The 25,255-nt window shown below is 38.1% G+C and overlaps 1 protein-coding gene across 2 annotated transcripts; it reads left to right on the forward strand.

Moving 5' to 3' along the window:
- Window positions 1-502: 502 nt before the first annotated feature.
- map2k7 (mitogen-activated protein kinase kinase 7) lies at window positions 503-21,483 on the forward strand. Of its 2 annotated transcripts, XM_014986204.2 has the most exons (12): window positions 503-726; window positions 4,464-4,511; window positions 8,023-8,167; window positions 8,753-8,819; window positions 9,256-9,369; window positions 10,938-11,057; window positions 11,152-11,259; window positions 11,330-11,509; window positions 12,379-12,459; window positions 13,236-13,378; window positions 14,071-14,116; window positions 14,315-21,483. In XM_014986204.2, the coding sequence occupies exons 1-12, from the start codon at window positions 603-605 to the stop codon at window positions 14,456-14,458; spliced, it is 1,320 nt and encodes a 439-aa protein (XP_014841690.1). In that variant the 5' UTR covers window positions 503-602; the 3' UTR covers window positions 14,459-21,483. The 2 variants fall into 2 exon arrangements, with proteins under 2 accessions (XP_014841690.1, XP_014841691.1); XM_014986205.2 differs by lacking the exon at window positions 4,464-4,511.
- The last annotated feature ends 3,772 nt before the right edge of the window (window positions 21,484-25,255 follow it).

Here is a 25,255-nt window from a genome sequence, read left to right on the forward strand (position 1 = left end):
AGAGATGTTGGAGTTGGGGATATAATCCATATTTATTGTCATTGATGGAAAAGGTGGATTGAACTTCCTCCTCCCTCTGCTCTTTCATCCTGCTCTTCATCCAGGAATCCTCCTTTTCAAGCTCCTTTAGGATTTGGGGTCGTAGTTCAGGTATCATTTGAGCTTTTGACATGCTAATCAGTTGCTCACAAGTATCTATACCATGTTGCCAAGGTTATGCGTCATAATGACTACCCAAAAGTAAAAATATAAGAGCAAAAATCATTGCAGATGTACAGTGTCCGACACCAGAGGGAATAATTGCTCAAAACATCCAAAGCCTAAACAAAAATTGAACTACCTACCTAGTCCAACATACTTCCACCATGAGCAGCGTAATTCTGGAGTAGTAATGTGATACGTTAAATGTTAAATTTGGTTAGAATACTATTTAAAATGTAAGTTTTTACTAAGAAGAATTACATTTTAAATGCTTAAGTACATTAGAGACCACCCTGGGCTATTAAATGTATAATTGGTTTGCCATACACCCTGCCTGACTGCCTACCAGGGAGGGGAGTCGCGAGCTCTGCGGGCAGCTACATGGTGCTGAATTTTTCAAGATGTCGTCGCTGGAACAGAGGTTGTCGCGAATCGAAGAGAAGCTAAAGCAAGAAAATGAAGAAGCTCGGCGGAGAATTGACCTCAACATCGACATGAGTCCGCAGCGGCCACGTCCGAGGCCTAGTGAGTATCTACCGAAGCGGGTCCGGGGTGTTAGTAACGGTTAGAATCGCATCAGGAAAGACCCGAGAGGCGGAGAGAAGAAGCGGGGGGTGTTCTGCTGCTCCTAGCAGTTAGCTGCGTTGCTAACAGGCTAGCTACGTAAACAAACACTCACCCACCTTGGTTGTCATGTCAAATAGTTAACATAACGAGTAGGACAGTTGGCAGTATAGCTAACGTAGAGCCGAGCTTAAAACCTAAAACATGATCGCGTTAGTTCTTCCTGACATTCTTGTTGCTGAATCAATTTAATACTAGTTCTGTCAAACATGCTAGGTTAGCAGGCTACACAGTTTGTGACAGGCCTAACGTCAATATGAAAAGTTTGTCATTTTCCCTTTATTATTGTGAGGCTAAAGCCGTGTCATTTATTCCTAATAGATGTGTCTGTTAATATTTTAAGCAAGCGGTATATTTGGTTGAGGCTTCGTGTTTATGCCAATTCCTGGTAGGATTTCTGATCCTTGACCACAGAGACGGTAATTAGTTGAAGCCACCGCAGGTTAGCTAACGTCGGTTACTGGTTGAGCAGTGGTTTAAGCTCGAATTAAACGGGGAAAGACTTACCTTTGTTGTAGATAAGGTGGCAGTATGTCTTTAGATTAAGGTGTGAAATATTAACGATTAGTTTTACTTATACATTGAACATTCCTCTCTGTTTACTCACAGCGCTTCATTTTACCCCACATTTTATGTTGCAGCTTTAATCCATATTGTATTAAAATAATATCTTTCCTGAAAAATCTATACATAAATACCCCATTATGACAATATGGGAAACGGTTTTTGAGTTTTTTGCAAGTGTACTGAAAATAGAAAACCAAGAAATCACACTTAGGTGAGTATTCACAACGTTTGCAAAGAAGCTCAAAATTGATCTGTTTCCACAGCTTAAATGGAGTGAGCCTGTGGTGAATTCAGTTGATAGGACTGGATTTGGAAAGGCATATGCCTGTCTATTTAAGGTCACGCAGTTGACCTCTGAGACAGGATTGTCTTGAGGCTCAAATGTGGAACAATTTCTGCTGCTTTGAAGATCCCAATGAGCTCAACGGCCTGACTAATATTATTAAAGTTTTAAAGCTGTGAATACAGATGTAAATGTGATTTCTTGGTTTTCTATTTTTAATAAATTTGCTAAAAATAAATGAATAAATCCACATTATCATAATGGTGTATTTGTGTGCAGAATTGTGAGAAAAGATATTAATTTAATCCAATTTAAATGAGGCTGTAACATGACAAAATGTAGAGAAAGTGAAGCGCTGTGAATACTTTCTGGATGCTTTGTATGTCTTGTTTCAAATGTTGTGCATAAATGAAATGGCCTGACCTGACAGGAGCTGCTCAAGTTGTAATTATGGATGCTTGAGGGGCGGAAACTCAACACAACACCCAGAATTGCTCAACAAAGAAATTTGCTGATGTTAGACTTTGCTAAAGCAATTAAACAAACTTTGTAGATGCAAAATAAGAGTAGAACCCCCCCCCCCCCCAACTATTTAAAAAATGTAAGTGCACTCCATAGGCTGGAAGTTATACCTGTGGATTGTATAAAAATAAATTACCTTATTAGAATGTTTTCTTTAAAAAGTTGGCAACCTGCATTGTGTAAATCTAAATTATGTCATTTTCTTTGTAATCAAATAGTCTGGAAGATTAATTTTGACTAAAAATACTAGATTGTAATCACAAAGTATAAATGTATGAAATGGTCTTATTTTTATTTAAAACAGAGAAGGCATGACTATTAATTCTACATCTAAAATATAACCTAGTAATTGTTGGCGTTTTAATTGAGACAGCACAAATAAATCTTCATTAGCGTGTGCAATTTTCATATCACAAATCACTGCTTGAAGTCCAATGATTGATGCTAATATGTTCAGTGGCTGAAAAAGGCTAAAGGTCACAGAAAGATGGATGCACAGATGAGAAATGGAGGAAAGAAGAAAATATGAATTTATTGCATCTGATGTCATAATCGCAATATTTACGGACATCATTGCCATTGTATGAATTCCTAAAAACATGTAGCCCTAGTTTTGATGTGTTTTTTATTATTATTATTATTTTCTTACGTAAAGTAAAGCAAAACTACAGAATAATCAATTGCTAATTTAAAAAAATCACACTGCTTTTTACACAAGTCCAACTGAGATTTCCTGACGGTGGTTTTTACCCAGGCTGCAGTCAAGTGTTTACCAGACACTTGTAACTCATAGTTTTAAAATAGTTATTTTCAATCAGAGAGATTAGATTCTTCACCGAAAAATATTACATCTGCTGGGTAGTTGGCTTCTTTCAGCCAACTGACCAGAAGTGTACAGCAGCATGTGGGGGAGGGGCTAGCGCTACGTCGCTCTATGTACCGTATGGGTGGAGAAACAGCAGAGTTTTGGTTTGTGTAACACTGAAACTGGGTGATGTGGACGAAAATAGATTGTTTATGTTCAAAACAATCTGAAATGAACAAACGAGTTGCTGAGAGAACATCAGTTTGAGGAAAAAAAAACTAAACGCAACACAAGCAAACTAAAAAAAAAGATCTTTAATTAGCAAAATATTCTACAGAAGACATTTGCGGTGCTGTTTCAGTAAAGCCATAAAATATTCTAAATGACGTTGAACAACCCACATACTGTCTGAAAGGCCATTTTTATTGTCTTTTATTGAATTTGAAGCCTGCTTTATCATCGTTATTGTCATTTTCTGTTCCTCGTTAAAACATTTGAATCTTGCCGGTCACTATGTGAATGTGGTGCCTTCTGTCAGAGCAGAAGGGAAGCCAACAAGCAAACAATCTGACTGAATGAAAGCTTATCCTGCTGCTGCAGACCTCCAATTCCAGTCCAAACATCAGGAATACGACAGTCGGCTCCAGATAAGTCAAATCAGGGTGACTCTCGCCGAACTGTGGCCATGGACAAAGTTACTTCTTATCAAAGCAGAACAGTTTTTACATTAGAAACCTTGATTTTTAACTAGCCGACTTTTATAGCCGATTGGCGATTACTGATCTTTTAATAAGCTTAACCTGCCGACTCTGATTTTAGCCTATACCATTTTTTATTTTTTTTTGTCTGAAATGTTGCTTAATATTGCAAGTAAGTTGTTGAGTTGACAACAGTAACTATTGTTAATTATAAACGTGCAGACATAACTTGGTGGGCCGATCTGCCAGTCAAACTTTTCTCACCAGAGAGTAAAAGAGGACGGTGGTCGATTCTTAGACCTTTGCCCAGCTAGATAAGATCAGTGGATAAGATAAGATAAAATTAAGGAAATCGGCGCCGATAAATCGGTGCACCCCTATTTTTAACCCAGTGATTTTTAACACACAACACGTCGATGCCCGGTTCTGCTTGCATCGGACCGAGTTGTCAGTGCAGCAGACATGACACTTTGTATTAAAATCCTGCTGTGACGCACCAACTCTGTGGTTCTACAGGTGAAAGTATCTTCCAGACAAATAATAAAAAAACACCTTTCCTTTTGGTTTGTTTGTTAAAATAACCTGTTTAAGAGAATCTCTTGGCTTATTTTCCATTTTGGTATTTTCCGGTACGGAAACCTTAAAGGGGTAGGAACCTTATTGTTGTGTTTTATGACGGTGTGCATGTGGGGCACATGTGACTGTCTGAGCAGAACAGTGCAGTAACGTCCGTGTGTGTGTATATTTTCTTTCTTCTGTCTAGTCATCGTGATCCAGCTCAGTCCTGCTCCAGCCCCCTCCCAGCGTGCAGGTATCATTCAATCCATCGCTCCTTCTGCCACTGCACCCGTCACATCTGTGCCCCCCGTTTCTGCTCTCATCCTCTGCTCCCACATCCTCCTCTCTGCTCCATATCGTCTTTTATTGAGATAAAAACGTTTATAATAGATGAAAGGTTGGGATATTTCCTTATCCAGCATGTTCTGCTCAAGATTAGCGTTTACTAAAGGATAAAACAACTTTGCTGTAAAACCTTCAGCTTCCTGTTATCCACTGAAGTATAAATCCTCATTATGGTTACAGGAACAAACAGTCTCCTTTCTAGAAGCTCCCGACTCTCCTGACGTTCATCCTAATCATAATTTATTCTTCCCTTAATATCATCTTCCACACAGAAGAGTGGTGTTGTATAAGTGACCTGTTAGCGTTCATAATTGAGCAGAAAAATATTACATATTAGAGTTAATATGTCATAGTCAATCTTCAGATTCTGCTTAAAAATAAAAGCAGTAAAAAATAAACCTAATTTTATTAAGGAATAGTTTTAATGTTTTTAAGGTGATCCTCCAATATTAGGACTTTCTAAAATATAATTTATTTTAAAAATTAGTCCCTTCAGTCTTTCATGATTGTGGGAAATTTATGCAAAATCAATACATTTGTTCATGCTAATGCATAATTATGAGTTTATTGCGACAAAACTTGCTAACTCCGACCTGCAGGTGGCAGTATTTATTACTTTAACTACACTGAAGTGTCAGTCTTTGATGTCAATTTAAAGTCTGATTGTTAAGGCGATTTGCAAAAATTGAGCCATTTAAGTTAAAGAATAAAAATGTTTTTCACTCTGTCTGCTTGTTCATTTTCACGTCTTTTTTCCCATTTTATATGTAGATTTTGGAAGAAATTTAAAGAGAGAAAATATAGCACAATTATCCTATATATAATAACTACATGCTACCAGAGTGTCTTCTAAACTCTTACTTTACAAAATCAGTGATTTTGATTGGAAAATAATCAAACTAAGTGATTTAGACGGGATGATTAAGGCAGAAATGATTAATTTATTATTGAAATAATCAACTAAGTTAGTAATTGGTTAATTATTAACAAAGACAAGCTCATTACGCCAAACTGTCCAAAAAGTATATACAGTTTGCATGTAAGATTAAAAATAATAAGAAATTTGTAAATATGTTCTTCCCAGAACAATTAGCTTCACCTGTTTCAAATTATATAAATAAATGAACTAAATAAAAATCTCCTATTAAGCACCTTTTTCTATTCAATTATTATTTTAAGTTAAAAATTAATCAACAGATTATTCTTACACTGATAAGTCAAACATAAAGAACTGAACTTCTCACATGTTGATGCTAGAAGTATTTTTTTAAGCTGCAGATGCATCTTTTGCATACACTTCAGAAATGTTGTTGCATTTTAGTTAATGAAATGTTTATTTTCGTATTTCAAACGAAAAGAAGTCGTTTGCATTTTTAGTACAACTAAAAATGTACTATACAGACCAAGTGGGGACTTCCTTTCTGTAAAAATGAGCTTAAAGTGAGTAAAAATAAAATCTGCAGAATCTGCCAAATTTTCTTATCCAATCAATCATCAGAATTATCGATTTACTAAAAATAATTGTTAGTTTCAGCCCCAGAAATAATTAAAATATGAAGCTACTGCCATCTCTGAGCCCTTTAATGCTCCACCTTTCTGTTTTCACGGCCGGATAAATCATGTTTGTGACACCAAACCTGGTAGCTCATCATTTACTCCTCCGGTAAATTCACCACATCCCCCCTCGTCTTTCCATCTCTCCTCCTCCTCTGTCCATCTGTCCTCGTGTGTGTGTGTGTGTGTGTGTGTGTGTGTGTGTGTGTGTGTGTGTGTGTGTGTGTGTGTGTGTGTGTGTGTGTGTGTGTGTGTGTGTGTGTGTGGCAGGGCAGTATTGGTATGTGTCGGTGTGCACGTGTGCAGGACGATTAACCCTTGTTTTGCTGGAGGCGGCAGAGAATCACAGTGCATGTGGCTTTCCTGCACGATGCGATGGAATGGGTTTCCTGTTTGACACGGTCTCTAATCCAGCATCCCCTCTGGTCCGTCTGCAGGAGTGCTGTGAAAACTCTGGCCTCCTTTCTCTCAGCGTTTTTCTTTCCGTGCCGACTGAAGACCCGGCTTTCTGTCCAAGTCTGACCCCACTGTCTGACTTTGAGACTTCGAGCTTCATCTGTGCCACGCCGTTTTGGCTGAATTTCTCCTCTCTCTCTCTCTCACACGTTGGATTGTTGGATGTCTGTTTTCCGTGTACTGGCACCCTCCGTTTCCTTTTGCAGTGGCACTGTGTGAACTGGAGGCCGGGCAGCAGCGCCTCCTCTTCTCCCTGCTATGTCTGTCTCCCAAATCTGTCTGGAGTCGATCAAACCTTGGGGATGCTAACTGCTAAAGACTGCCTGAATCTTCTCGAATCTCCACACTAACTCCTCCTCCGTTTCACTCACTGGTTCCCTTCTTACAGGCTGATCCATCCAGGTGACAAAAGGATGAAGACATCTTCTGGCGCTCTGGGAGGAGCCGCAAACCCGTTATAAATTAGGAAAATAGGAGTTAAATACCAAATGTGGAGTTTATCATATGTTTGGAAGCTGGTTGTGAATATTTAGATTGAATTTTCATCTATAAATTGAGACTGAATTTTTTTGTTTTGTTTGGTCTGGTAAGCCATGAAATGGATAAAAGAATCGTTCAACTTTCTGTAAATAACGCAGAATTTGCTTTCCAATGCAAATAATATTCTAACTATACTACTGAAGTTTTTTTTTTTTAATTCACAATTTTAAAAAAGTCAAGGATTATTATATTTTTGCTGAATTTTATTTAAATGTTTTTGTGCTACAACCACAAACCATCATGTCATTTTCCTTTTAAGTCTCAAATACGCACTTTATTATGTTTGTCTATCATTATTTCTGTAAAATGTAAGAAAGTTTGTGGTTGTAACCTCACAAAACTTTAGTAGATATTACCTAATTATACTCGGCAAAGACGCATAGACGCATTTCTGTTCAGCTGGATTTTATTCTTAAAATATCCAGGATGATGTTTAAAAAGAAAAGCTTTGATGAGAGTTGATCCCAGAACTCTTTCCTGCGTCTCGTTGTTTTTTTTTTTTTTTTGTTTTTCCCATGAGAGCAGCGTTTTGAGGTTTTTCTGCGAGATAACATCCCTGTTTGTTTTTACACCGGGTCGGGACATCAGCAGAACAAAAACAAAGCTTTTGACTTTGTGGGTGTGGCTGTGAAAGAACTCCCTGACCGGGCCAAGGCCAGTTTCTCTGGCGGGTCTGGGGAACCGGCAGAAGAAGTTATAGCCAATCATATTCCTCATGTGAAGGAGGTAAAGAAACCTGATTAGAAAAGCTCTTGAAGACAGAACATCTGCATCCCGGTCACCGACAGACGGTCCTAATTCACCAGAATAAGAATATAACTGCGGTCAACGTGTCGTTCACTGATATTCAATGTTGTACTTCAACCCAGCTCTCCAGCTGCCCCTGGTCAACGATGGAGGCAGCCGCTCATCGTCCTCAGAGAGCTCGCCTCAGCACCACCCGTACCCCAGCCGCCCGCGACACATGCTCACCCTGCCCACGCCTCCCTACAGCCTGCAGAAGAGCCTGGAGAAGTACGTGTGATCTTTCAAGCGTTGTCATGTTCATTTATGGGAAACTATTGGTGCCGAATGTCTTAAATCTTGAAGCATAAACATCTGTTGGGAAACGGGACGGGGAAATGAAGCTTGCATCCGTTTATGGATGGGTACGATAGCAAATTTTTCTGGACGATAAATTGTTCCAGAAGTTATTGCGGTAAATGACAATACTGTTTTGAGACCATTTTTATGTAATATAGTAGTAATAATGGCATAATAATGCAAGAAGGATCAATACAATTTAACACTGCAACTGGAAGACATTTTAAATAAACATAACAACAAATAAAATGAATGTTGAAGTCTTTGTAAACACAATTTTGTTGAGACCAAGCACCAAACTGAAAACTTTTATCATCCGGTTTTTGGTAGAAAGAGGAAAAAAAAAAGAGATAAACAATAAATCATACTAATGGAAATGATTGAGTTTGTTATTAATTGACTTATTGATTATTGTGACAGGCCTATGATGGGGAGCTGCCAGCTGTTGGAGGCTCTGCTTGGTTTATACTTCCTGTAATGTTTTCTCTCTGTTATTTTATCTGATTGTGTTTTCAGTGTGGAGATTGACCAGAAACTGCAGGAGATCATGAGGCAGACGGGTTACCTGAAGATCGACGGACAGGTGAGATCACAACAGGGATCTCATTCATAAAACGTCACGTAGGATCTGATCTAAAAGAGCCAAAAAAGCAATCCAGATTTATTAAATCAAGCACACCAGGAACTAATTTCTGCTTTATTAATCCCAGCTGCACCTCAGCATTTGCTTTGTGTTTTTATGCCTCCAGATTTGAACCTGATTTCACAAGAAGTGAATTCTTAGATGGCTCAGAAATGCAACCTAAATATTTTTACTCTTTTGTTTTGCTCATGATTATTTGCTGCCCTTTTAACAAAACAAATTGGTTAATTATATTCACACAGATTCTTGCTAAAAGGGAATTTGTTTGATTAAGAATCAGAAAACAGGAGAATGCATCGCTTTTGGTGCAAATTATTTCAGTTTTAATAATTTTCCATCTTGATCTGAATGATCTGAAACTTTTGGACCTCCACAGCGGTACCCAGCAGAAGTAACGGACCTCATCAGTGAGGGAGAGATCGGCAGCGGGACGTGTGGACAGGTCTTCAAAGTCCGGTTCAAGAAGACGGGCCACGTCATCGCAGTCAAGGCAAGAAGAGCACCGAGTTTGTCTGAAGGAACAGCAGCAACAGTCTTCTCTGCTTCCTGTTCCTTAAGTTTTTCCAGCTCCTTATTGATGTAAATAAGTAAAGTTTATTTATGCAGGACCGTTTCACAAGTCAAAAAACACAAAGTGCTTTACAGTGAAAACAAACAGTAAATACAGAAGATAAAATCAGAAGATTATACGGCAAAAGATCAGCTAAAAGCTACTCTGAATAAGTGAGTCTTTAACTGCTTCTTAAAAGAATCAACAGAATCAAGACAAAGTTTGAAGCTTATGAACATTTCTTGGCTGAAAAATATAATTTCTGATTAATCCTAAGGGAATGATGCTCCAGTGAAGGGCAGAATAAAGAAGAACTCCAAGATGTTGGAGGTTTGGTTTGACTAAAGACGCCAAAACAGAAAGGTGTTGCTTGTTTTCAGTCACCTGGTTTTCCGGGGCAATAATCAGGATCTTATCAGAGTTCACCTGCAGGTCGTTAACACAGAGCCCATGTTTGATGCTTCTACAGCCGTTTATTAACGACGACACCTTTTATTTTTTCAGCCGATTTAAAAGAACAGTAGAGCTGAAAATCATCAGCAAAGAAATGATCATTTACAGAAAAAAGCAAGACTGAGCCCTGTGGTGCCCCACATGCCAGGATCCCTGAGTCGGACATGATCTGGTTTCCAAGAACAAAAAAAGTTCTGCCATTCTCGTGTGTCCTCAGTCACAGCTTCCTCTCTGTCACATCAACCTGTTAGTCCTCTGATCGGATACCATCTCTGTTCAGCAACAAAATCTCAACAAACTAAACACAGATTGATAAACGAACATATGATTTGGTTTCTAATACTGACCATAAATGGCCCATATGCTTTGCATACCAGGTCACTGAAGATCACCTTTGATTAACAGCAGAAGCAGCCACAATTCTCACGTTGCTAAACAATCCTGGATTAATGGAAATAAACTGTAAATGTTCGTCTGACTGCTAACAGAAGAGCTGATGTTCCACTCCTGAATTATTTGTCGTAGACATCAAATATAAACCTGGAGCCAGACGCTTAGCTCTTACTCATCTGAGTGTTTGTGTTAGCAAACTGTCCCGACGCTTAAATGAATGCAGAAATACAGAAACAATCTAGAACCAAAACAAATGATGCAGCCTGTTGAGACGTGTAGAAACGCATCAGGTTTTGTTAAATTAAAAATGTTGAGCTTAAAGCTTTGCTTCATCGCTTGCAGTTGGAGAGAACTGGCTAAATACTCCGGTTGGAGTGTTTCACAGGTCAAAAATGTCTTCACATATTTAAAATAAATGTTTGTTTTTGTTACTTCATCCAAACTGAAACTTCCTGCTAAGCTTCATTTCCTTTAACAGGCTGTACTGCAATTTTCTCAACTCGGCGTTCAGTTTAAAAACACTGTTGACCCCAAACAGCATTCAGCAGCACATCAGCTAAATCCTCTGTCATTTCGCTAAAACAGACCCAGCAGAATCTGTTTCACCTTTATCTCAACCTTAATATCGATAAATATTAAGGTTTATACGTTTGTGTCGACAGCAAATGCGTCGTACGGGAAACAAGGATGAAAACAAGCGGATCCTCATGGACCTGGATGTGGTGCTGAAGAGTCACGACTGCCCTTACATCATTCAGTGCTACGGCGCCATAGTTACCAACGTGAGTAACTCCGAAGTGCCTCCCAGTGTCAGTGCTGATGCGTTTGTGTTGATTTTAGCTGCTAAATATTAAGTGTGTGTGTGTGCGTGTCCAGACGGATGTTTTCATCGCGATGGAGCTGATGGGAACCTGTGCAGAAAAGCTGAAAAAGAGAATCCAAGGCCCAATCCCGGAGCGAATCCTGGGAAAGATGACCGTTGCAGTAAGTCACAGGAACACACTCTGACTTCCGACACGTTTCACTTTAACCAGCCGTTGTTTCTGTTCTGCAGATAGTGAAGGCGTTGTTGTATCTGAAGGAGAAGCACGGCGTCATCCACCGCGACGTCAAACCGTCAAACATCCTGATCGACGCCAAGGGTCAGATCAAACTGTGCGACTTCGGCATCAGCGGTCGCCTCGTGGATTCAAAGGCGAAGACTCGCAGTGCCGGCTGTGCTGCCTACATGGCGGTGAGAAAACACCCAGTCAGGAAGCTAAACTCTTCCTAAAACATTCATTTGTCTACCATTTGGTCTTTCTGTAGTGTCATGATTGTCTGGGGCTTTAACTAATGATTAGTTTAGTTATTGATTAATTGGATAAAAAAAAGTCGGCATGTTCTGCAGATTTTTTAAGCTTTTTTTTTTTTAATCCAACATTAGAAGTGCATTAAACGATTCAAATTAATAATTAAATTCCATTTTAAATACAAAAATAAACATTTTATTGCCTAAAATTGAATGACTTTGCATTCCTTTAGTGTAAGATGGATTTTCAGCTAAAAAAAATACATTCAACATCAACATGGAGAATCTCAGCCTTTTTGCTTGACTCTTAGCATTAATGACTGATCTGTTGGATAATTTTTTTTTTATCAATAATTGGATAGCAAAAGGTGCTCAATAAATTTGTTCTTGCAGAACCTGAATCACAGGAAGCTAAAACTGTCACCTTGTGAATAGTTTGAGTAAAACTATTCAAGGTGTTATTTAATCTTAAATGCTAAATGTGTGTATATATTTCTTTGTACAGTTTTGGCTTATTCACTGCTCTGAGTATTTTTAGCAAGTGGCTTTTTCTGTAGTGTTCAGTTAATAATTAATCGATTATTAAATTAGTGGATGATTATTTCAATCAATTCATCATTTCTTCAGCCCTATAATTGTCAGTTTTTATGTGATAAATTACATTGAAATAGTGTGAAAAAGAGGAAGCGGATTATTGAACAGAAATTGAGTTACATTACTGATTATTTGTAGTAGAAATGCTTGTGTGCAGATGAAACATCCACTGATTTCCTGAACTGAGTTTTCCTGTTTTTCTTTTCCTTTTTTTGCAGCCTGAGAGAATAGACCCTCCAGACCCCACCAAACCTGATTATGATATTCGAGCAGATGTGTGGAGTCTCGGCATTTCTCTGGTAAACCGGTTGATTGTTATTATTTACAGTTTCTTTCTGTTTATTTTATCCTGTTTGTTTTTGTATGCATGTTGGAGGCCTGGGTTGATTTCAGGTATCAAGGTGTACCAGGGTTTACAAAAACCGCTTGTATGCTAATATTGCTACAGTGACTTATTTCTCTTTATAGAGCAAAAACCAAAACAGTTACTGTGCTGCATTTTTTAAGCAAAAAAAAAAAAATCATCAAAATATTGCTTTTTTTTATTTATTTTTTTTATTAATCATTATTATTTGACTCTGTTCTTTTAACATTAAGACCTCCATCAGAACATCATGAAACTTCCCCAGCAATCCTAACTTACAGCAGCACAAGAAAAGCTCTGGGGTTGACGGTCTGCGCTGGGAGAGAAAAAAATAAATAAATAAAAAAAATATATATATAATATTGCACATTTGTACATTAAAAGTTAACTTAAACTGGAGGAAACATGAAGGCACCAGATCTTTCTCAATAACCTAGATCTTAACTGCATCAAAAGTAGCACATGACACCATTTCATTTGCATAGTTGGATTGTTTTAAGCATTTGCAAGTTAATTTGTTAAACTGAGCTCTAACTGCGTAGCATAAATTTACATACGTAACAAAGATTGGCTCCACTAAAGTCTCGCCTTAAACCACATCCTTTGACTTTTAGTGAAATTAGTGCTGGGTGGATTCAGCGTCTCAAACGAAGAAAGAGGAAGGAATGAATGGTCATATTCTTTAGCTAAGTCGTTGTTTGTTGTTTCCAGGTGGAGCTAGCCACAGGACAGTTTCCCTACAAGAACTGCAAGACGGACTTCGAGGTTCTGACCAAAGTGCTGCAGGAAGATCCTCCTGTGTTGCCTCTAAGCATGGGTTTCTCTCTCGACTTCCAGTCCTTTGTCAAAGACTGGTGGGTTTAAATCACCACACTCTGCCTTAAACAAATCAACACTGCTTTCAAATAATGGTTTCTGAGGAACATTGACAGGCTAGTTGGACAACGAAAACATTCAAGAGGAGGGCTGGGAAGTTAATCTGTTTTATTAATTAAATGTAATGGTCAGACTGAGATTTTTATTTTTATTATGATTTTGTCATACTTTATTCTGGTATGACAGTCATACCAGAATGATTTTATCATTATGGTATGATAAAGTCGTGATATTTAGAGAATGAAGTGGTATTTTAATAAGAAGTCAAATAACAAAAAATAATTATCCAAGCTTTTTTCTCAAAATTTTAAAACATTAAATTTAGTTTTTCTGCTAATATTATGACAATGTTGTCATAATTAAAGAGGAATTATTGTAGCCAGAATTTAAAACCTCTGAGTTGCACATCTCAGGGGTAAACTGAAATAAAAGCCACTTATTGAAAGTAGTTTGTCATTTTATTTATTTATTTTTTAGAAAAAAACAAAACAAAAAAAAACAAGGAAAGAACTATTATTGGAAAGCAAATCTGGTATTAAAAATATCTGAGGTTTATTTATAAGCCATATCACCCTCCTGTCCTATTCAAGGTGTTATCTTCTGGAAAATTTGAATTTTTAGGAAAACATCCAATCATGTTGTAAAGCTTTGTGCCTGTGTTTCCAAACAGCCTCACAAAGGATCACAGAAAAAGGCCAAAATACCATCAGCTGTTGGTAAGTTGCACTTTATGTGAACTAGTGCAGAATTTGTGATTACTTAAGGAGGATCAGCATGTTTTTGTGGTTCCATTTGGGTCTGAACTGCTTCTAAAAACAACCCAAGCTCTTAGCACTTAGATCTCGAATAACCTGCTAAAGGAATCACTTTTAAAGAACAACTGGTCACTCTCTTGTTTCTCCTCTTTGCCACAGGAGCACAGTTTCATCCGGCGCTACGAGGTTCTGGAGGTGGACGTGGCCGGCTGGTTTCAGGCGGTGATGGAGCGCACCGAGTCGCCTCGCAGCAGCCAGTGCTACAGCCATCAACACATGCTCCACTCGCTGCTCAGCAGGTAGCCTGACCCGGCCTCCGCTCGGCCCGAAAGCCGGACCGGACCGGCCGAGCTTCAGCTTCAGCCCAGGCTCGGTCTGATCTGGTCTAGCTGTTCGCATCGACGTCCGGCTCCAGAACCCATCCTGCCTGTCCACCAACCAGAGGACTCATGATGAACAGATGGAGTGATGGACAGAGGTGTGCTAATGGATGGATGGATAGCTTACTGTGATATTTAGTCTTGTGTAAAATCTGGACTGGAGGAGGATCAGGAAAAAGATGCACACTTTAGCTAGCTTCGTTCATTACGACCTCCTCTCATCACATGCACACAGTCTGTCTCCTGTACTTCCTCCAGGTTTTCGTCCTTCTGCTTGTTGGTTTCCAGTATCGATCAATCAGCAGCGCAGTCACTACACACTGGAGCAAAACGTCTGCTGCGTTAGCAAGGAGAGGAAAACTGTGCAATTCTGAACCTTCAGGTGTTTTTACTATCGTACGTTCTCAGGCGTAGATTCTCTGTATGAATGAACAAATATTTCCTGACCACCTTCACACTACAGCGCTAACACCCACAGAAAGGGATTTTTGTTTTCTTCTTCATATTTTTATGTTTGTAGCGACTCTAGGCGACATTAAAAGTATAACAAAAGACAAGTTCTTTTAATTAGAAACTGCATATTTGGAAAAACAAAAAAGTTCCTAAAAAAATTAGTGTTGGATTGTAGGTTTTTAGACATGTTTGTCTCTTCTTGTTTTTGCATTTAACAGAATGTTTTATGAAGAATCTAAAAAGAAGAGAGGTTAGTCAGAAAGCGAATTGGTGGAGAGAAACTGGAAGATTTAAGAGAAGTTGGATCGAAAATGGAAAGTCAGGCCAGGAGTTGGCAGATGTTTTGTAGGCGGAGCGTCCTAGTCCAAACATCAGTCTGTTTGACTACCTCTTCCTCTTTCTGTTCAGGCAGCGTCGTTTCCAGACCAAAGGCTGCGTGCGGCTTGATGTTCAGAAAGGAGCAGAAAGCTTCAGGCGTGACGATTAAGGCGTTTATCGAGCTTCTGGGAGAGACTGTCAACATAAAACCTTTGGTTCCACACGCAAACTTTTACTAACTCCATAAATGAGTTGAGTAATGAGAAATGTTTATTTTGAGCTAAAATTTGACTGCTGAATTTTAATTCTCAAAAATAATTAAAATTCTGAATGAACAGCAGACATGTTCATTTTTAAAATTTCTTTCGTTTTAAACATAAATAATATCCATAAATTTAAAAACAGGTGATTTTTTTAAACGCATTATCCAGGTTTCTAACTGGTCAGTCGACATGAGAAAGATGGCCGATTCATTTCTAAAAGCTACTCAAGTGTGTCACCCCGCCGTTTTATGTTGACGTCTCCGACCCGGAGGATCGTTTGGATGAAAACAGATGTTGGTCCAGCAGAACCGATCAGAGCCCATCTGCCACGGCCAAAGCCTCGTAGACAGAGAGTCCAGCTTTTCACTCCCACCGAACCAAATCGCAGCTAGACGCAGAGCCGAGGAGCGGCGGCGGCCGACAGGAAGATGTTTAGTGTTGGCGAGACATAGGAATGTTGTTGAGAAAAGCAGAAAAGATGAGAGGAAATCAAAACGATGGGAATATGAGGAGAGAGACGAGGGCTGAGGCGAGAAGGAAGCTGGAGAGCGTGAAGAAAGTGTGACGACAAGATGAAGAAAAGTTGCAGGAAGGACGGAGACTAGCTGGCTTCTGTGAAGAGCTTTCCTGGTGTTGCACCAACTTACCAATTACGAGTTTAGTTAGTGGGTCGTTTACCGTTCTTTTCTGTCAAACTGCATTATTTATTGACGTGTTTCTACTGCTGCTACTTTTGATTGCTTTAGACGCTGCTGTCGCTTCTTTTCCCCAAAGTCCAAAAACTTTAATCGTTTTCTATTTTTCCTTTTTTAAGCCAAATATATAATCGTGCAACGTCTGCATGTCTTACCAAATACAAAAACACCAAGTCTGAGGAGAGCAAAGTTAAGTGAGAGATGGCGACAGGGAAGTGCTGGGAAAGAACTAACACACAACGTAAACGCACGCCTCACCTCAAACTAAGTAGGAAGTGTTCTTGAATAACCGCACCGCACTACAGCTCTGTACAGTGTACATACAGCGTCCAGTCCAGTCCATCCAGTCCTCCATCCATCCGTCCATCCCTCCGTCTGTCCACACCAAAGGCCACCGCAACTCAACTAACGAGCAAGAGCAAAGCTGTCACGACTGCGTTTGTGAGGAACATTGATGACGCCGAGCGGCGTGAACTCTAACTAGTGGGAAAGAGTGTGTGTGAGAGTGTGTGAGGGATGCTGTATTATAGCGGTGCTGTGTGTGTGCAGAGGGAGACTGGTGCATCGCCAGCAGGGGGCGGACTCGCTCGACCATCTGCTCAGGGAATCTGAACAGAACGAGAATCACGCAACAAAAAAAACCTGAATAGGAAAATAGAAATGGATTTTATTAATTAGCGGCAGCGATGTTGGTGTAGCAAAATATTTACCTCACTGGACAACATGCTGGGTTGATGAGAACAAGAAAAGGTTTTGGCAATATTTTTGGGAAACAAAGATTTCCCACAATATTAGCTTAAAAATCTAAAATTTGTTTTTAGTAACTTCTGTTCAGTGTGGAGTGTCAAACTAATTTTTATGTTCATTTTGTGACAGAAAATATTGATGAAACCCATTAACGAGTTGTAAAAATATTAGTAAACAACTAACTGCATTCTATAAGAATCTCTTAGGATTAAATAATAAACATCTTTTCACATTGATGTAATTTGGCAGCATACAGATGAAATCTGCTTTGATTTGGTTAATACACTGCTCAAAAAAATAAAGGGAACACTCAAATAACACATCCTAGATCTGAATGAATGAAATATTCTCATTGAATACTTTGTTCTGTACAAAGTTGAATGTGCTGACAACAAAATCACACAAAAATCATCAATGGAAATCAAATTTATTAACCAATGGAGGCCTGGATTTGGAGCCACACACAAAATTAAAGTGAAATGTTCCCTTTATGTTTTTTGAGCAGTATATTTATGTGGCCCTTTGGAGCGTAGAGGGCGGGCAAGATTTGGCCCCCGGGCCTCGAGTTTGACACATGGCCTCAAATTTTAATCATGTTTTTTTTTTTTTTTTTACTTAAAAAAAAATTCAAATGACAGTGAATATTTTTCAAAAATGTGCTTGTATTTCAATCAGCCCTTCTGGAAACTGACCCGAATTCAAAGTCTAACTAAAAAACTACGAACATATTTACACACAGAAGTTTTTTTTTTTTTCTTTATCTTAAATGCAAATGTATATATTTCATTGTACAGTTTTGGATAATTACTTTTACCATCTTTACTTCAGTTAACGATTAACCAATTACTAAATTAGTAGACAAATATAATCGATTCGTTACGATTAGATTAATCGTTTCAACCCTGATGCAGATTGTTTTGAAACCGTGGAATAATTCTTACACTTCAGCTAATTCAGGAACTGCAAAGCGACTCGCAGCACAGATTTTACTTTAACTATTGAAGATCACATCCTGTAGAGAAGAGCTGAGGTAATTCGAAGCTAAATACTTCTTGTCCAAACCAGACATGAGTTTCCATCGTTCACCGTTTGCTGGTTGCAGCAGCAAAACTAGATTTATTGTTAAACAGGTTTTGTTTCTCGTTTGTCGCCTGAGCAGATGTGATGTTGAGCTTCCTGTCTGGCTGTAACGTTTTCATCCAACTTGGTTTGTTCTCACTACGGAGCGTTGGCTGCAGCTGCTTTTCCATTGACAATACATTAAATTGCTTAAATTAAACGGCAGTTTTAACGACAAAACTCAAATCCTTTGATAGTTCTTTGCGCTAGAATAAGAAGTGGAAACTCTTCTCTTGCATCATCACACAGTTCGAGTGTTGAGTTTGTCATTCGAATCATTTCCTCCTCTGATTTTAAATGACTTGTCATGTAAACAAGCTTTTTTATTTTTACACATGATTTTAATTGAGTTTTTTTTTTTAAATGAAAACACTGCATTTCCAAAATTGTTTTTCCAAGTGGAAACGCAGTTTGACTACAATTTTTTCAAAATGCTGCACATATAAATACATAACCGCTCTCAAGTATAAGCTTCGATATCTGCGTTTCCATTGATATATAATTACAGTTTGACAAATTGAAAATAAATTTGCTTATTGGAAACGTGACAATTTGGGAAAAAACTTGTTTTTGATTTTTTTTTAAAAAGTTTGCCTTTTTTTAGCTCTATTAAAATTTATTTATTTCAATTACAAAATTAGAATTGAAAAAAACGTTATTACATCATGAGTCACATGATCAACATCCGGATGTTACTACCGGCGAAATCCACGAAGAAGACGACAGGAAGTGGTTGGAAGGTGTTGATTTTTAATGTCTTATAGTGTGAATATGCTTATCCACGTATGATTTTTATTCTTTTTTTTTTTACAGAAACACCGCTATTACAATTTAAAAAAAAAATATTTATTGACATTAGCAGAAAACTAAAGTTTTGCTCACATTCGTAATGGAATTGCAGCTGCTGTTGGTTCTCTGCTGCCCCCTGTTGGTCATAAACCAGGACTGTTGCTGTTTTCGGACGTAGGAGACTCTTCGAGTCCAGAGCTGGTGGATTCAGTCTCCCGCTGCTGATTTTTATTGTCATTTTTTTGTGTATTTTCCAAACGCACACATGCACACACTCCCTCGATGTTGCTGTGTGTTTTTTTTTCTTTTGCCGCTCCTGATTGGACGACGGCCGATCCGTCGTGAAATGTGATGCGACTGCGCGAGAAAGTAAGAATAAAGCTGATAATCTACGTTCACCAAATGCATAAAGCTTTCCCATCCCACACAGCGACGCTTTATGTATATTAGCCTGCCAGGTGCGAGGAGTTTACCTGCCTTGGCACAGAGTGTGTGTGCGCGTGTGTGTGTGTGTGTGTGTGTGTGCTTTAAGTCCATCTGTAAGTAAACCAAATATCATTTTCACTATGCAGTCATTCAAACCATGTCGGCTTGCTTCCTGTAAATACAGAGTCCCAGATGAACGGCGGCGGAGCAAGAGACGCGTTTTGAATGAGCTGACAGATATTTAAGGATTGTATCGGGGGTGTGGGGGGGACGGGAAGCCGACTGGGGTTTGTAGTGTGGTGCGTTTGGGGTGGGTGGGACACATCAGTGCTGTAAAGTACACCAGTTGCTTGTTATCGTAACCGCTATAACTGCCATTGTTTTTGTTTTTCTGTTTGAGATTTCTTCTTCTTTTGTTTTTTGTTTTCAAGACAATGGCCGGTTGGGACGGGATGCACAAAACTTTATCCTTTATTTATGATTTTTACACTTACAGTATGTATTTGTTTTTCCTCTTTTTTTTGTATTTGAACATTGTGTACTTTAGGAAAAGACACACTTGTTTGCCTTTTTTTTGTCGTTTTCCTCCATGTTCTCTGTCGGTTTACTGTTTGGCTTTGAACCCATCACTTGTTGATGAGCAGCAGGAGGAAGAGGAGGAACTCGAGCCTTCGTCAGCAGACAGTAGAAAAACAAATGTCTGGTCATCCTGTTTCTTTTTGTGTCATATTTTATTTCCCCTGGCTGTGAGCGAGCAGAGACGGTGTGATCTTTGTCTACCAAATGTGTTTATTCAGAGGGATTAGCTTTTAATTTTGTCCTTTGATTTTATTATTCTGAATAATATGATTACAATTTTATTATTATTATTATTGTTATTCAGGGCAATGATGACACCAAATTGAACAATTAAGAGGCTGATCCCACACAGACTCATCTTTATATTTTTTATTAAGTGGCAAAGTGGATTGATGGCTTTTCTCATCATTCCACTATAATCTGCCCACTATTAGTATTTTTATTATTCTTATTATATATATTTTTTTCCTTTGGTAATTAATTTTTATTGATTTATTTCTTGTATGGGTCATAAATTACATGCTGTTCTCCACCACCCCGTTTTTCCCTGGTTATTTTTGTCTGATGCTGTAGTCGTGAGTTTCTGGCGAAACGCCTGAGCTTTTTTATTATTTTTCTTTTTCTTTAATGCTGAGACTGTGGTGACCGATGTTGCACTTGTGATGGGTTTCTTATTGCAGAAAGGAGAATATTTTACTCATTTTCTTAACGTCGCAGCAGTTATTTTATCAATCATAAATCTGTGACGCCACAAGAAAATGATTCGACAGTGTATTTTTCTCACTTATATTTATTTATTGGTCATTTTTATGTTTTGGTTATGATTTTTTTCGTATGGAGGGCAAACAGGACATGAAGAGGAGAGTAGACTCTTTGGCATTTAACTTTTTGTGTACAGAAAGCAGATTATTATTATTGTTATTATTATTATATTGAACCTTCAAACTAACTTGCAGCCATTTTTTTAATTTATAAAGTCTCAGCAGAAAGCAGTGCATTAAACTGCTGATTTTCAGTTCACCAGGTGAACCGTTTTATAGTCCAACTCTAGCTTTACTAACATCTCCCAGTTGAAACCTGGGCGACTTTTAACCCGTTTGTCCTGAACGCCACTCCATCTGTCTATTTTTAAAATGGATATTTCAGCTGATGACTGCTACGATAGTGGACTGGTTGCCTTGTGAAGCCCCCCTTTTCCCTGCAGTCGGCGGTAAACGCCCTCGTTAAAATATCTAAAGTTTGTTACTTGGTCTCTGTAAAATCCCGTCTGTTTCTTGCATGACTTCTTCACTGGTTTGCAGGTTTGTTTTGGGACGCTGCTCCCCTCTGTTTAAGGGCCTCCTGTATGTAAAACAGATCTATCAAATGACAAAGCTTTACTGCCCTTTTAACTTTTTTTTTTGACTGTTTTATCCTCCCCAACACTCTAGTCTCATTTCAGACAGAATAAATGCCATTATATTGTGAATACCTCAGGATTTCTTTTTTTTTTTTTTCTTTTTTTTTTTGAGAAAAATAATAAAACACTCAAAACTCTAAATAAAAACTCATAAAAAGCTTTTGTCTGGTTGTTTAATTTTGAAGTAAAAATCTCGTTCTGACTTCTGTCTACGTCTTGTAATTCTAACTTTTGGCCACAAGAGGGAGAACTCCGTCTTTCTGTGAAGCTCCTTCTCTCTGACGGCGTTTTAAATCTAGATATTCATCCATCCAGCTGTCTGGTTCTTCATTACACGCTTTCTTGCACGTTTTCAGATCTAATCTCGCTTCTTAATGAATGCATCTGGAAATAAAAGGTGATATAATCTGCTCCGGCTGCCAAACACCGTCATGCTTCTCTACCTGCAGCGTCTTTTCTACTCCGCTCTTCTGTTAAATGAGCCGCTGCTCCTTTCATGACATGACATGTAAAGAACATGACCGGTTCTGCTTTTATTTGAAAACCTCCGCAACAAATCATGCAGAACTTAACCTGATTCACCTTTTACTGAACTCGCATTATGAACGAATCGCACTGAGGTGAGTTTGACTCGACCGGCTGAAAATTTGATCCAAGGCGGTGAAAATGAACCGAGGAGATTTCATCTCTTTAAATTTCCCTGCAAAAATATTCGGATTTTACATGAAAGTCCAAACAATAGTTGTGTGTAATAGTGAGAGGAGGAAAAAAGGGATACATTTTGTTTGCATTTTTACCAACAGAAGTTCAAAAAGCAGAGTGACTTTTCCATTTAGCTCACCTGAGTAAATACTTTGTAAAAGCTTAATGCAAATCCTTGCGTATGTTTCTTTAAGGTTTAAACATTCACGTATTACCACTACATATTATGGCAACAGTAGTAGATTTTGCAACAAGAAAATCCTCAAAAATATCTTGTTTCAGAAGTTGAAAATTTGCAATAAAGAAATTTTAAGTTTAAAAAATGTTCAGCTTTTGAAACAGGATTGTTTTTGTCTAGAAAATTTCTGAGATCAATTTCAATTTTTTTTTTTTTTTTGTGTGCAAATTTTCAACTTTTGAAACTCAGAAAATTCCACGAATTTCTTTCTACAACATTTATTAAATTGAGCTTGATTTTTTTTTGTTTTGTTTTTTTGACATTTGATACCCAGAAACTTCCGAAGTTTTTTCTACCAATTTTATGAAATTAAGCTTGAACTTTATTTATTTTATTTATTTCACTTTTGGAGCATAGAAATTTCCATGGTTTATTTATTTATTTATTTAGAAAATTTCTGATTTTTCTGGAAGGAATTTTTTCCTGTATCCCCAATGGCCCTAATACGCCATCATGACAGACTGACATTTCTGACCCTTCTTTGGTAAATCCTTCCACAGATTCTCAACTCTATTTAGGTCTGGACTTTAACTAGGCCATTCTGAATATCTTCCATTTCAGCTTTTCCCTGCATCATTATGTTTGCTGTCCAACTGGAAAACAAACCTACACAAATGAATGAAACTAAATACAAAGGAAAGAACAGAAACAATAAGATCTTTGAAGCAATACTAATGATCTGAACATGGTAAAACTTGTTGAGCAACGAAGGAACTGAGTGGCAAAACCTGACAAAGCAAATATACAAGAATATGAAATAAATCCAAACCTAAAACACTGAAGGTTTGTGACACAACCAGAATAATAACATCAGAATAATTAACAGATTTTATGAGTGAAACTCGTGGGCGTGGATTTGAATCCTATCCTGGGTTTCTGCATGAAGTTTGCGTGTTCGTTCATGAAAGAACATGCAAACTCCATGAATGTGTGGGTTTTCTCCTAATCCTCCCACAATTCAAACCAGTAACTGAACAGTAACTGTACATTTCCCTGAGGCATGAGCATTTGCATGCATGGTTGTTTCTCTGTTTTCTTTTTCTTTTGTTGCAAATAGGATGCACAGCACCTCTCACTTAATGCCCCCATCGACTGGTTTGTGGTTTTTGCTTTACTCTGTGGTTTGTCACATTAAATCCCAGTAACACAGTAAAGGTTTTGGGCGTAACGTGGCAAATAAATAAATTAATTAAGTGTTTTGCAATGTCCTTTGTTTAAACCTGATTTTAATATGTCTATGTTAAAAGCTGTAGTGTGTAACTTTTATAATTGATATATTTTTACATGTCTGGTGAAACTGTAACTATGTTGTAACAAAATCGTATGAGAAGATAATCTGTGAAAAAATGAGCTACTCCCTTCTCCCAGTGCCAACTAGAAACAACCTACCAGAGCCTGAAGGCGGGTCTTAGCGCTGCCAATCAGCAGACTCTGTCGTGAATGCTAAGGCTAGTTAGGATAGCCACCGGATAAATGGTTCTTCTGTAACTAAGTTGTTCCTCAACCATCAGCACGTTTAGCAGTGCGTTCAGGAGGTGATTGACAGCGCTAATGCCCGCCTCCTGGCTCTGATTGGTTGTTTTTGGTCGGAGTGTTTCTTCAGATGGCCATAGCAGCTCAGACAGGATGTGTAATAAAGTCCTGTCATGTGACAGTTTTAACAAATAAAAATAAAAGTTACATGCTGCAGCTTTAGATTTTAACATGATAAATTTAACAGCTGTTAAATTCATTACTGTTTATGCATCATTTTATACCAGTTTCCAATGTTTTTATTGACAACAATAAACCATATTTGAAGAGACTTTAGAGGGAAGCTTTTTCTTTCTTTCTCTTTTCTTGCTTCATTCTTGTTGCAGCATGCTGCTTCTTCTTAATATCAGCTCATCTTCAATGTGTGACCCATGTGAAGCCGCAGGATGACTGGGGCTGATGACGAGGCACGCAGAGCAACACAACACCGAGGAAACGCTCACTTCTCTTTCCTCAAGTCTTCTTCTCTTTCTTTCTGCTCCTGTCTGACCATATATGGTAGGAAACTCAGCTGAAACCTCATTGGTGGATGGGACACACGGTGCAGGTAGATGTGTTACCTTGTTTGGGAGGTTTGATTCCCCTGAAACTCCCGTCTGAGACCCGCTGCTGCAGAGCGAGGATTTTAAATATAAAACAATTATGAAAACTTTTGTTTTTCAGTCAGACATGTTGGTGTTTCCGCTCTGCTCTGTGTTTTATTTCGTGTTCCAACATCAGACACATCAAACTGCCACACCCCTGCTCAGATGCTCAGGTAACAGAGAAACTCTGCTTTCCGACGCAGCAAGAAACACACAAACGCATCATGTGTTCACCGGCATTCACTGAACCTTTGAGCTATGAATGATTCAGCTTCCGGTGTCTGCTTTGTTTTACTTTATTTCATGTCATTTTTCTATTTTTATACCAGAAATAAAGACTGAAATATGCAGTAAAATCCTCCAAATAACTTTATTCCACATTTTTAACATCTTGCGGTTTAATGCTGCTGATATGCTCACCAACTTTGTGACACATTTTTGTGGTTTGACAGCTGCTTAAAGAAATGTAACGCATAATTTAATTTAAAATGTTTAGGTGTTGGATTCAGCTCCCCCAAATCAATGCTTTATAGAAAATTTTGACTATAATTCCACCTTTAAGTGTTTTATAGTTTGTCTGATTTTTGTAAAATAGCTCAGTACATTTAAAAAAAAAAAAATTTGACTTTATCAGTCAAATAAAAGCAATTTTTATCTTTATACTGCAAATTTCATCAATATAATATTTAATTTTAAGACATATTGAATGGAGATAACGTTATTTATTAATATTTTTAACAGTTTATTAATGAGTTTTATAAATATATTCTATCACAACAGGCCCTTTGATGACATTCGTGATCTGGAAAAGACCCAAAATGAAATTAATTAGATCCATTAGGCACCAAAAACAAAACAAAACGCGTGAAAAGAGA

This window comes from Poecilia mexicana, unplaced genomic scaffold (assembly GCF_051168715.1).
Source record: "Poecilia mexicana isolate PSO_F unplaced genomic scaffold, ASM5116871v1 scaffold_1, whole genome shotgun sequence".
NCBI lineage: Eukaryota > Metazoa > Chordata > Actinopteri > Cyprinodontiformes > Poeciliidae > Poecilia > Poecilia mexicana.